The sequence below is a fragment of the Tetrao urogallus genome (assembly GCF_951394365.1).
Source record: "Tetrao urogallus genome assembly, chromosome: 15".
Taxonomy (NCBI): Eukaryota; Metazoa; Chordata; class Aves; order Galliformes; family Phasianidae; genus Tetrao; species Tetrao urogallus.
Window position 1 is genome coordinate 12,273,160 of NC_136828.1, and position 11,909 is coordinate 12,285,068.

General features: G+C 48.9%; 1 protein-coding gene across 1 annotated transcript in view; it reads left to right on the forward strand.

Moving 5' to 3' along the window:
- The window catches only part of MAD1L1 (mitotic arrest deficient 1 like 1), a gene marked incomplete at both ends in the record, with an annotated part of 320,077 nt that extends 310,689 nt beyond the window's left edge, over positions 1-9,388 (forward strand). The window contains one exon of the mRNA XM_079542666.1: positions 9,230-9,388. Coding sequence (XP_079398792.1) covers positions 9,230-9,388 — 159 coding nt within the window. The remainder of the gene's footprint in view (positions 1-9,229) is intronic.
- Between the last annotated feature and the right edge of the window lie 2,521 nt (positions 9,389-11,909).

Here is an 11,909-nt window from a genome sequence, read left to right on the forward strand (position 1 = left end):
CCCCCGTAAGCCTTGCAAACTCAATGAGCCAGGAATGGGCATGCTCCATATACTGTCCCATCCTACAGCCACAGATCTGCAGTCTAATTGTCTGGTTGACAGCAAGTTTGTCCCTTATGGTCTCTTGAACTTCTACAGCTCGTAGGATCTTCATGTTCTTCAGCCTTCCATCCATTCTGCTTGTGAGAAGACTTCCAAAAGAATGCAAAGAGATGGGGATGGATCACACACCAGTGCTTGCTATATTGCAAGCTCTGCCTGTTGGTGAGTGGTGGTGTGCTCTGGGGAGCAGATGCCTGTCTCCCAGGCAACCAGGGAACAGACAAGAAGTTGCCATCAAAATTCACCGTGCTTCCAGCTGTTCTTTGTCAGTGCAAGATTTTGCAAACTTTGCTGCTGGTGTTTTTGTATGAATCTCTTGCTCGCAGCTGCACTTTGCAAGAAGTGGAATCTCTCCCCGCTTTGGGAACTAGGCCATCTTGATTAAAGCCCACACGGACGGTTTTACTCCATTTCTCCCACAGGTGCTTCCTTCTCACGTTGCAGAAAGCCCATGTTCTTAGTTTTCTGCTTCGCCATTGCTTCCAGCTCTCCTCCCAGCAAGAGAAGAACATGAATTAGTGAGATGAGTTCCCCTTCCGAAACATGGATTCTTGTGCATGGGGTCGTTTGCCAGTCCCTGGTTTCTCCCTCAAGTTTTTTTCTCCTGGCTCTCCTGGGAGAGAGCCTTAGGACACAGTTTGAGCTGCACCTCCTTTTCCCTTTGCACCAAGCTGCTGTGCTCATCAGGGCCAGGCACAGACCAGGAGCTGCCTCTGGATGGCAGGGCTGCAGCACAGGGCTGTGATCTGGATGGGAAAAGAGTTTGAATAACACCCGATCCTTAGCATTGCAGGCTACAACTGCAGAGTCATTTCAGGGGAAGTAGCAGGAGATTTTTCTCTTCCTAATTTATGTCTATCCTGCATATGGCTTCTGTGGAGTCGCTAATGTTACTGCCAGATGGGTTGGCATTTTACTAGACAGAACACATGGGCTAGATGTTGTTAATGCTTGTTAGCTACTCACTCTGCAGCTTGACCAGTCCAATGTGGTCACCTCGCAGATGGCTGGAAGCTGCAGCCCAGGTGTCAGAGCACTCCAGCTCCATGGCACTCAACTGTGACAGCAGTTGTGATAACATGCATTTGGCTGCTTCTTCTGAAGGTCAGAGATGCTCTACCTGTGCCTGGAGATCAGCGCGTCTTCTCCTACGTAAAAGAAAGACACCAATGTATAAAGATCCTGAGCCTTTTAATGAGGTCTTGGCTTTACAGGCTTGATGTCATCATCTGATTTTTTCTAGGATGGTGTTAGACAAGTCCTGTAAGCCCTCATCTACATTCCTTTGTGGTTGATGCTTATGAACACCCTGCATGTGGCTGTGAATGGTATCTAGCAGTCCTGACACCTTCAGGATCTCGAGCTCTGACATACCCTATGCCTATATTAGCAGACATCCCGTGCAATTTTCCTTTCTCCGTGATGTGAACAGTCACCTGTGATTTACTCTCACCAGTCTCACATTCAGCCAAACCATTTCTAGGTATTGCCTCAGCGAATCTCTGCAGGGTGAACCTGCCTGATAACTGGTGTGGCAATGCCCATCAGAACCTGAGGCTGCAGGAGCAGGCACTACTGCAGAATCATTTCTGCTCCCCCATTCCCTCTCTGACTGTACTGAGGTTCAGTTCACGATGGCGGGAGGCTGAGTGCATCCTACAGATGAGGCAGGGAGCTTCGGTTTCAATACTCGTCCTTTAAAACTCTCAAAGCACTTTTGGAGAATGCCGGGGTATTAATCCACACTGAGCTGCAGTTCTTCAAACCTGTGATTTAAATTGGATATATTTGTCTCTGTCTGTCCTGAACTGTTTGAGTAACATTAATGCACCCTGATAATAGCTGTCACATTTTACCCCTGGGGGTTGCTCCTCCATGATAGGTGAAATCATAGCAGTTCAAAGGCCCGTCTTTCAGGATGAAAAGCTCCATAGGAATATTCAGGCATAAAATAGTAATAGTATGAATCAAAAAAAAAAAAAAAAAAAGCGCTTCCCTTATTTTCAAGTCTTTGATCTTGTTTTTATGGCATCGCGTTTGACAGTCTAAAGGGCATTAACCCATAGGAGGAACCACGGAGCGCCGTCCCCCGGGATGAACAGCAGCCGTTCTTCCCCACCGGGAGCAGGGTAGGAGCTCAGCACACGGCTCGGCTCTTTTTGACGTTGTTTAACACCAGCTGCAGGGGAGACGTAGGGAGCTGCAGGAGAGGCTCCCACTCCGCAGGGCTCCCTGCCCCGTGGTGCTTTGGAGCAGAGTTGGTGCAACAGCCCAGAGCCCATGGCTGCTGTCACCGACGCACGGGTTGTTGTGTCTGATTGAGATGGAAGTGTATGAGCTGACCTCCTGTGCTGAGAAGACACCGTGGGGTTGTGGTTCATCTCAGCGTTGAATAATAAGAAAGAGAAAGGAAATGTTTGCAATAAATCTCAGCGCACGCAGGGCTGTTTCTCGCTCATCCCACCCCAGCTTTCAATTTTCTTCTTGGCATTGCCAGGTGCTTGCTCTCCTTTGCTCAGCAGCTAAAAGCAGCTTTTTCATTACATTTCCTGGAAGGCCCTTTACAGACATCCATCCGTCCCTGCCTCATAAATTCCCTTTATCCAGCGAGATGGTGGCACGGAGGTCGGAGGTCTTTGCAAGAAGCAGTTATTAAAAGGAAGTGCTCTTCCTCTTTTGGGTTTCAAAGAGGATGCTGGGGGGGGGAAAACTTTACAGCAGATGAGGAATGGTCATTTGTAAAAGGTGGATGGCCAGGTTGATGCAGAGCTGAGCATCCTGCCACAGCTGCATTGGGACGGCAACCTGTGAGGCTGGCAGAAACTTGCCTGCTGCCCCAGGAAAGAAAGAAGGAAACCAGGAAACAGTTTGCTAAATAACCTCATAAATATTTCAAGTCGTAAGCACAGTTTGTTTTTTGGTATTTTGTTGTTGTTGTTTTTTTCTTTTTTTAATATTTCTCTAATTTTAAATGAACAGCCTCTAATTAAAGTGATTTAGTGGCTACCTGGGGACCTGGTATTTGAGCAGTGCGTGATACTTAGGAAAGATTGATAGGCGAAGCGTAATTCAATTGGGGGATTTTGATAATGATATCATCACCCGGGAGAGCCAAGTTTGAGCAATTACACAGATCCCAAGGCCTCGTGTTTGGATTGCTGTAACTTAGCAGGCACTTTCCACATGGGTGTGCACACACATGCGTACACACGCTTTCTCTTTGTTTTTCTGCCCATTGCGCACTGCAGAGCGAACACTAATCCTGCATAGGCAACGATGCCTGTTATATCAGTCTGCATTAGAAAGCGGTGCTTTCCACCTTGCTGCTGACTGCCTAAAAGCAAACGCTGGACGTCCATCAGGAGTTGATGCTGGTATTTGCTGGGCGCTGCAGTTTTTTGGCTGGCTGCTCCATGGGATCCCCAGCACCAAACCAAAGTGACCCACTGGGCTTTGTCAGTGTGTCCATGCATCACTTCTGCTTCTGCAGCACTGTCCTTGCCTGGCAGACCTGGGGAGCTCAGCGGCTGCGCATGGGCAAGGCGGCTTTTGACATTTAGAAAAATCTCAGTATCCAAAGCAAGAGCCAGAAACAAAAAGATTTTCTTGTTTAAAGGTCAGAGCAGGCGGCTTCTTAAAAGATATTTTCAAGTGTGTTTGTTGGGCTGTGACAGGGTTTACACGCAGGTTAACGTGAGCTGTGGTGGGTGGCAGGGGACATCGGGACCACAAGTTGCCCATGCACTTAATGGCTGAGGCTGCAGCACACGTGGCTGTGGCCTCGCTGAGGTTTCCAGAGATGATCGGTTGGTGCAGCAGGGCCTGATGACTTGTGCTGATGGAGGGGCAGTTTTGAGGAAGAGACCTGTGTGAAGAAGAGGTTCGGAGGGATTGGAGCTGCAGAAGGACTCAATGTGGTGGGGAGGTACATAGCCCACATGGGAGCAGGTGGCACGGCAGGCTTCAAGGAAGGACAGGGTAGTACTACAAGGCCAAGAGGAATGGCCTGAAACTGGGTCAGTGAGGGAAGATTGTAGCCATGGCATGACCCTTGGAGAAGCTCTGTGTGAAGTTGAAGCTGTGCTGCACCTTCCGTTGGCACACACGGGGCTGCTTCCCTTGTGTATTCAGAACATTTGTGCACGGGGACACAGCATAGAAAGTGATTTATGGAAGGAGCATAACAGATGAGATAGAGCATCCACAATACATGCGCTGGGTAAATGTCACCGGGCAATGATTCACTTGCTCATTTTGACCCCTAATACGTCTCAAATGTGAAAAGTAACATCTGCTGTAGAGCATGGCCGAGCAGCATCTGCAAAGCAAAGGCTTATGGCTGTGCCAAGGGGCAGAAAGTTCCTCTGGCAGCCCTCCTAGAATCTTGGATTTAGTCCTGCCTGACTCTGAGAAGGTGTTGAAAGTGGGGTTGCCATGCTGAGCTGTGCCTGGCACGATGCTCCACCAGCACTGTTGTCAGCTCACCAAAACCCATTTGGGAACTCCACCTCCAGCACTCAAATGTGTATCTTTGAAGATAGAGGAGCTCATGTCATGCATGGATCATACCTCTGAATGCAGTTGTGTTTCCTCGGTATGGAAATCAAAGGTAGGGTCTGTACATCGTACTGCAGTGTGAGGTTGCATTGAATGTTAAAACCCTCTTTTCCATTTTTCCATGTTCCTGCTCCATGTTTTTTCATGATACCACATCCTTATGTTAGCTTTCTCTTTGGGGCGTGCAAACACTCTCTTTTCAATCTCCTCCAGAGTCTGAATGCCTTCAGAGCATTGGGTCTTATGCTCAACTGGTGTTTTTCAAGAAGGATCCTTCAGGTGCCTTCAAGTTGATGGCATTTCTGGAGCCAGAGTAGAGACATTCGTTGTTTTTCCTAGCTACTAAAATGTGTTACAGAGCAGAGGAAAAGATATGCACTAAATGATAAAAATTGTTCTCTCTGGACCTGAGCGTGCTTCTGAACCAGGTTAGCTTATAAATGACCAAATGGAACTGTTCAGCTTTTGACATGGCTGCCTCTCAACTGGTAGAACAAGGGGAGAAGTGAACACTGGGACTTGACTTTTAGGGGGTGTTTCTGTGCAATAGCAGCATGGAGGCAAAGATCTGTTTTAGGGAAACCAGTGTGGACAGAAACCCTGTGCACATTAAGTCTAAGCTACAGCCCTTGAGGGAGCCTCCTCCATCCGTGCACTGCTACGTGTCCTGCCAGCTGCAGGAGTGCCTGCTGCCCCTCAGGAGAGAAGGATTTGCTTTTCTACCACACTGGTGGTTATTTGGGAGACTTTTATATGTATATCTAAACCATACAGCCTTGAATAATTTACCAATTTCCAGGATAAGGGAAGACGTATGATGTTTCCTTCTGGCAGGCAGAGGCTGATCTTGATTCTCCTGGAAAAACACTTGTACTAACAGCTCGTGTCTCTGAGCAGAGCCAGGAGCAGCTATTGCGAGTTGATGTCAACATGTGGTAAATAGACCTGTCTTCTTCTTGTTCTACAGTGTAATGAAATCTGCCCCCGATCTGATTGCTCTATAAAGAACTGCAGTCTGTGAAGAGAAATCTGATGTCACCCTTCAGATCTATGGCAAGAGTTGCATCCCCTACCGGCAGAACCAAGTGAGCAGTAGCACAGGGCAGACTGATTTTCATTGCGTTTCTAGAGGAGGTCCCAATGGGCCTTAAATCAGGCTGAGCTGGCAATGGAGCTTAGCAAAAGCTGGAGTCTCCCTATTGCAAGTGTTTGACATCTGAATAAAACATAGCGTAGACCAGAATCTCAGTAGTTTAGTGAGGCAGGCGGATTTTTTTCCTTATGAATTAGACAAAAACAATGCAGGTCTATCTGCTGAGTACCTGCGAGGTGTTGCTCTCACAGTCCTTCAGCTTCCTGGGCTGTGTGCATCTCTAGGTCAGTGCTGCCCTTAGCTGGAGTGCTCTGCTGGGTGGGAAGGTGTGCTGATGGTCCCCAAAGTGCTTCTGCCTACTACTCCTCTGTATGGGGTTGATGGGTTACTCTCCAGCTTAGCTCTCCCTTTGACCCTGTGTATTTGGTGCACCTCTAAAAGCTTCTTCTTTCACTTTCCATTAAAAGCAACAGCACACAGCTCTGGGTATGTGTATATCTATCTATCTATGTCGATAGTGTTGGGCCTGGAGCAATCAGAGCTGGGCTTGTGTGTGGTGTGGTTTCTGTCATCTGCTTCTCACTTGTTCATGTTCCTCAGCTGAGCATTTCCTACCTAGGTGAGCCTGGGAGGCCTTGGGCTGCACCTGGACTTTGAATTCCAAGGATGCCCCATGAGGGTGAATGGTGATGGTATCATACAGATGTGCCACTCTGGGTGGTGGTGGCAGCAGTTGTGGCCCCACATATGCTTTGAGGGTTAAAATGTAGGTTTTTTCAATTTAAAAAATTATTGACAATTATAAAAAAATATTGGAAATTGAGAGGGGGGAGTCCTGGCAGTATGATGAGAAGGACTGAAGGGCCCTTCCAGCTTCGTACCATTGTAGGTTTCAACTTTGTGTCTTCCATGAATGCAGTTTTTACACCTGGGGCCACAGGTGTTGATCCAAAACAGCATGAAACACCTGCAGGCTGTAGCAATCACTGAGCACAGCATCTCCTCCAGTGTCCTGTCCCCACTGTTCCCACACCCCAGTGCATCCCTTTCCTTGCCCCAAATCCTCACTCACTCCCCCACCTGCTGCTGGCCCAGGTAGGGTGCAGCCACTGCAAAGAAACCTTGTGAACTAATGGGAACATGTTGCTCTTATTGCCTGTAAGCACTTTGTTTCTAAAGCACATGCTGCATGGATACTCCTGCTGCAAGTCTGCTTATTTATCCCAGTGTATTCAACGTTTTGAACAAAGAGGAAAAAGCAATAAAAACAAATAATAAGAACAATAGCAATGATAGCCATTCTAAAACGCTCCCAGGAAAACAAAACAAAACAAAAAAAAGCAAGTTTCTAAATTTCTAAATTTTAAATGCAGTGTGAGATTGAACGAACTGAACTGCAAGCGCATCCATCCTCAAAGTCAGCGTGTAAACATCTCCCGGCAGAGAAGGAATTGCCTTTTTTCCAAGTGGCTGCCTTCTTGCCTTGTTCTTCTCACTGGAGAGATCATAAGGAACCTGGATGCGACGCCTGTTTTTTCGATGCTTTTGGATTTTTGGATGCTTTTTGTCATCTTTTTTCCTTGTGTTTGGGAGTGCCACTGGGGGAAACCAGTGCCAGGAGGATTGCCCAGGAGGAAGCAGTCCCATTGAGCGCAGTGGGGAGGAACTGAAAGCACGTATTTGCTCATGAAACTTTCTCTGATCGTTATTCTTCTGCCTCTGTTGGAGGAGGAAACTTCGGTTATGAAGAATAGTGGAGAGAAACGACCATTAATCTCATGGAAAAAAAGAAATTATTCAAATGGAGCCTTCATTTGTGACACCAACGAGCTCAAAGTAAAAGGGGAATTTGAAACATTTATGTTACTCTGTTTCCGAGACCATAAAACACAGGCAAATGGTCTGACGCTGGATGCTGAATTTCTTAAGGAACTTGCTTTAATTAATTAAACTAGTAAACCAATTAATGGATTTGCTTGTAAATTCTTAGAAAATTAATTTGTGCCCAAGGAGTGCTTTAAATCTGTGAAGGAGGCAGAGCGTGTATTTCCTGCAGAAATTGGATTCCCATTTTAGTGAAGCCCATCCGGTGTTGACTTTGGAGATGCAAGCAGTGCGTTCCTCATGCTGGGACCTTCCTCCTGCTGCTTCTGCCTGTGCCCCCAGGGCAGCTCCAGCCTTCATCCTGCCTCTGGTTCTCCATGGGCTGCAAGTGCACATGCCTTGCATGTCCTGGCCAGCTGGGTTGAGCCCCTTGAGTGTTATACAGCAGCCCGTGGGCCGTGCAGCCTGCAGCTGGGATGCTGCAGTAGGATAAGGCACCCAGCACCTCTTGGAGCTGCTGAATAACAACCAAGCTTAAGTGGAGGAGGTTTGAACAAAAGCTAGTTTACTTTTCTGCACCAAAACCTTGTTTAGATTCCCTCCCTAGCTCGGGGTTGACAAGGGCGTCCTTGGTACCTGGTGCTCTCCGCAATCAGAACTGACAAATACATGAAAAGTTCATAATCAAATCTGTCCAGGCTGCTGAAAACATGAAATCAGAAACTAGCAGTTCGCTGAGGCTCTGGGCGATTATCGCTTCCTTTCTCCCCTGGCAGGTAAAGCCATGTTTCCTCTCTATGTAGCTCTGGTTCTGGCATCCCATTTTTGGGTGCTGCTGCTTGGTGAGGGAGAGCGGAGCTGCAGAGCAATTAGGAGTGGCAGAGTTTTGAAGAAGGAAGTGACAGGGGGAAAGAATTAGCATTTGCACTGTGATGTTCTTTGCTGTTTATTAATAAACAAGCAGCTTTCGTGCCCCTGGAGGCAGAAGAGGCTTCTAGCACTCCTTACTTCCCTTGTTTTTTTTCTGCTTGCTCGTTTTGTATGTTGCAGGAGGTTTGTAATGTCTTCCCACATGTTGAGTTTCCTCATTTTCATCTGAGCATTTCTGGAATAATTCCTCTGGAGCTGTTGGCTGCAAGCTGCTGGGCTGATTTCATTACCCAGAAGCACTGGAGGGCGGCAGGATGGATAGCTGCCATGGGGGTTGTGTCAGCTGGGAGTGGGTCTGCTTCCTCCTCCAGATGTGTGTGGCTTCAGGAAGGTTGTTTGCATGGAGAAAGAGCTCCTGGATGTAGGTGCTGCCCCCTGAGCCCTGGGTGCTGATTACACTGACAATGCAGTGGTCACCCCAGCGTGGCAGCACCCCAAGCAGTTCCCATGGCCATCAGACCGCTCTTCTCTCCACTGTGCTGCTGGCTAACATGAGAGGTGAACACAAGGGGTCCTGCATGGGGACTTTGGAAGCACAGAACTCAATAACTGCCCAATTAAAGTGTGCACCAAGCACCTGCTCTGCAGCAGATAACGTTTCCTTGATTATAGGCAAATCCACACTGAAGGAAGCTTCAGAGTGAGGCGCTGGCTCTCCCCTGTGTCACAGGAGGTGAATTAAACCCTTGCTGTATTAATGGGCCTCTCCTGCTTTCCCCTCAGGCCTCCAGCTCCTCTGGTGGAAAGATGCAACTTCTGGAAAACGAATTCTCACGGACCGTCCGGGAGCTCATCGAGCTGCACCTGCTGCACCAGGACAGCATCCCTGCCTTCCTCAGTGCCCTCACCCTGGAGCTGTTCAGCCGCCAGACCATCGCGTAGCACACAGACCTGCTGCCAGCTGCCAGCCAGGCACGGAGCACCCCAGGGCAGGGCACTGCAGTGTTCACCAGGTAGAGAGGATGAACTCTCCCCTCCCACCCTTCAGTCATGACATTGGGTTGCTTCTGTTTTGAAGGAAGGTCCTGATTCTTTCTTCTTTCACGCTGATACCCAGATCCCACTGTTTTCTGTGATATATCTCACCTGGGTGAGGGCTGTATCCCGGGGCTTTCCTGTGCAAAGGTGGAGAACGGGTCTTGCATTCTCCACCTTTGAATTGTGAGAGGCATACATCACTTCCCAGACCACCTCAGCACTTCTCCAGGAATTGCTGGTTTGAGGAGCCACACCTTTACCCAAAGGTTTCCCCAGATCCAGGCCCTGTAGAGATAGGTGTGGGCTTTGAGGGTGGCAGGTTCCTTCTGGATACCTCCTGCTCTTGCATACACTTCATCACTCAGTGGGATTGGGATTATTTCCAAAATATTCAGTTGCCCAAATTGGCCCCCAAGGTACCAGCAAGCATTGCTGAGCAGACATGAGTAAGAATAAATGGACTTCTGAAGATCCTACAAGTGTGTTTGACACCTCAGTGTCTGTGTTGCACTCAGATGTCAGCCTTATGGTATTTGTTCCTCACTGGGGAGACTCTGGGCCTCTTGGTTATCTCAGGAATGTGGGAGGTAGCAGGGAACCCACTGGGGGTGCTCTGGCTGCTGCTGGCTCTCACCTTGCTGGGGATGTCTTTCCTCCTGCAAGCTTTTCTTTCCTGGGTGGAGGATGGGGCACTCCTGAATGCTAACATTGTGTGTTGCAATGGTCGTACCTCTTCTATCCTAAGAATAAAGTGTCACTTCCCAAACTGGATGTACGACTCCTTTATTGGGGAGGTACACCGTGCTTCCCCCGTGCTCTGCCATGTATGAACTGCAGTAATGAATCATACCTCAGTGGTTCAACGCTGGTACTGCTTTGAGAAGGAAGGACATCATCACCTCAGTTTTGCCAGGCAAGTCTCATTCGTGCTGTAAACAAGATTGGTTTGTTATGAACTTCTGTGTATATTGATTCCCTCTTGATATCAGCAGGAACACGCTTCCTAAGCTTGGAGAGAACATAGCAGTAAGCAGGCCAGCTTCAGTGCTTACGGTGAGTGCAGGATTGGGCATCCGTGCTGGAGTCTGGGACCCGTCCATGTGTCTCCACGCACAGCTGCCAGGGCTGCAGGTGGGACAGCTGTGTGCTATGGGGAGCTGCAGACCCCCCGTCCCCCACCCTCCTCTCCGCGGGATTTGCAGGGAAGCGCTGCCATCAGAATGAAAGGTAACAGCAAAAGTTTGGCGTGTTCTCTTCCGCTTGAAGAAGTCCTGGTGGAAGATGGATTGCCTGGCGTGCTGTGCCAGGGGTATGCTGCCTGATTCATATGCGCAGCGTGGCGCTGAGAGTCGCCTTCCTCAGTCATGGGGAAAATGAATCATGACGTCAGCCGCGCTCGGCTCCTCCGCCAACACAATAGCAAATTCTGGCTGCCTCGGAAAATTTTTCTCCTGGCTCCTCGCAGGAGAAATGAAGTAATTAATAAGTTTACAATAAACCCTCTATCTTAGCAAAACACGGGTGAGGTGAGAAGTGATGCTGGAGAATGACAAGGGAAAAGATGTTCTTCTCGTTGGAAAGTTGCCTCCCAAGAGTGAAAGGATGATAGGTTGGGAAAAAGCAGGAGTCTTCCGAGACGCCTTCGGTGGGGAGGAGACACAGATGAATTGCCTCTCTCCACCTCTTCCCCAGCAAGACTGATTTGTTCTGCTATGTTTAATAAGCCAGCACGTCTGGGAGAGAAGTGTTGCAAAGATGGGTGCTTGGCCAGATGTGCCTGCGTGGTGCCAAAGCTGGCAGTGCTTCTGGAAGCTGCTGGGACCATGGTCCTGCTCCAGCCAGCAGCATCCCTGCTCTGCTGCTGTGTAATGCTGTTGGATAGTGGGCAGCCTTGGGGACTGGGTGAAGCCAAGGCTATAGGGAAGCTTGGCTGCTCCAGGGCTTGTTTGCAGAGCCTGGGAGCACTCTCCTGAAAGCATGACCATTGCAAAGCCACCTTTGCCACCCATGGGACGTGGGTTTGTGGTCAGGTTTGGAGTGGAGAAGCTGAGACTCCAGCTTCCAGCTCAAGCACTGAAGACCTGGTGGCCAAACTCTGTGCCACCATCATCGTATCGCTCCTCTCACCCATGAGTGAGCCATTAGGAATAGTTATGATGCCAGATTTCACTGTGATCACCCCTTCCACCCAGAGCTACCCTAGCTCAGCCCATTGCAGGGCTCTGCCATTCCACTCATCCCCTCGCATCCCCCTGTACGTAGGGGCAAGGGAACAACTGAGGCACAGTCTGCTGCTGGTTTGCAGTTTGCAAACACTCCAGGTGCCGGGTGCACGAGTCCCATCTGTCTTCAGCTTGTCACTTGCAAAGCTCCAGCCCTCTTTGCAGAAAATCATTTTAGAAAATCTTGGGAGATCAGTAATAAA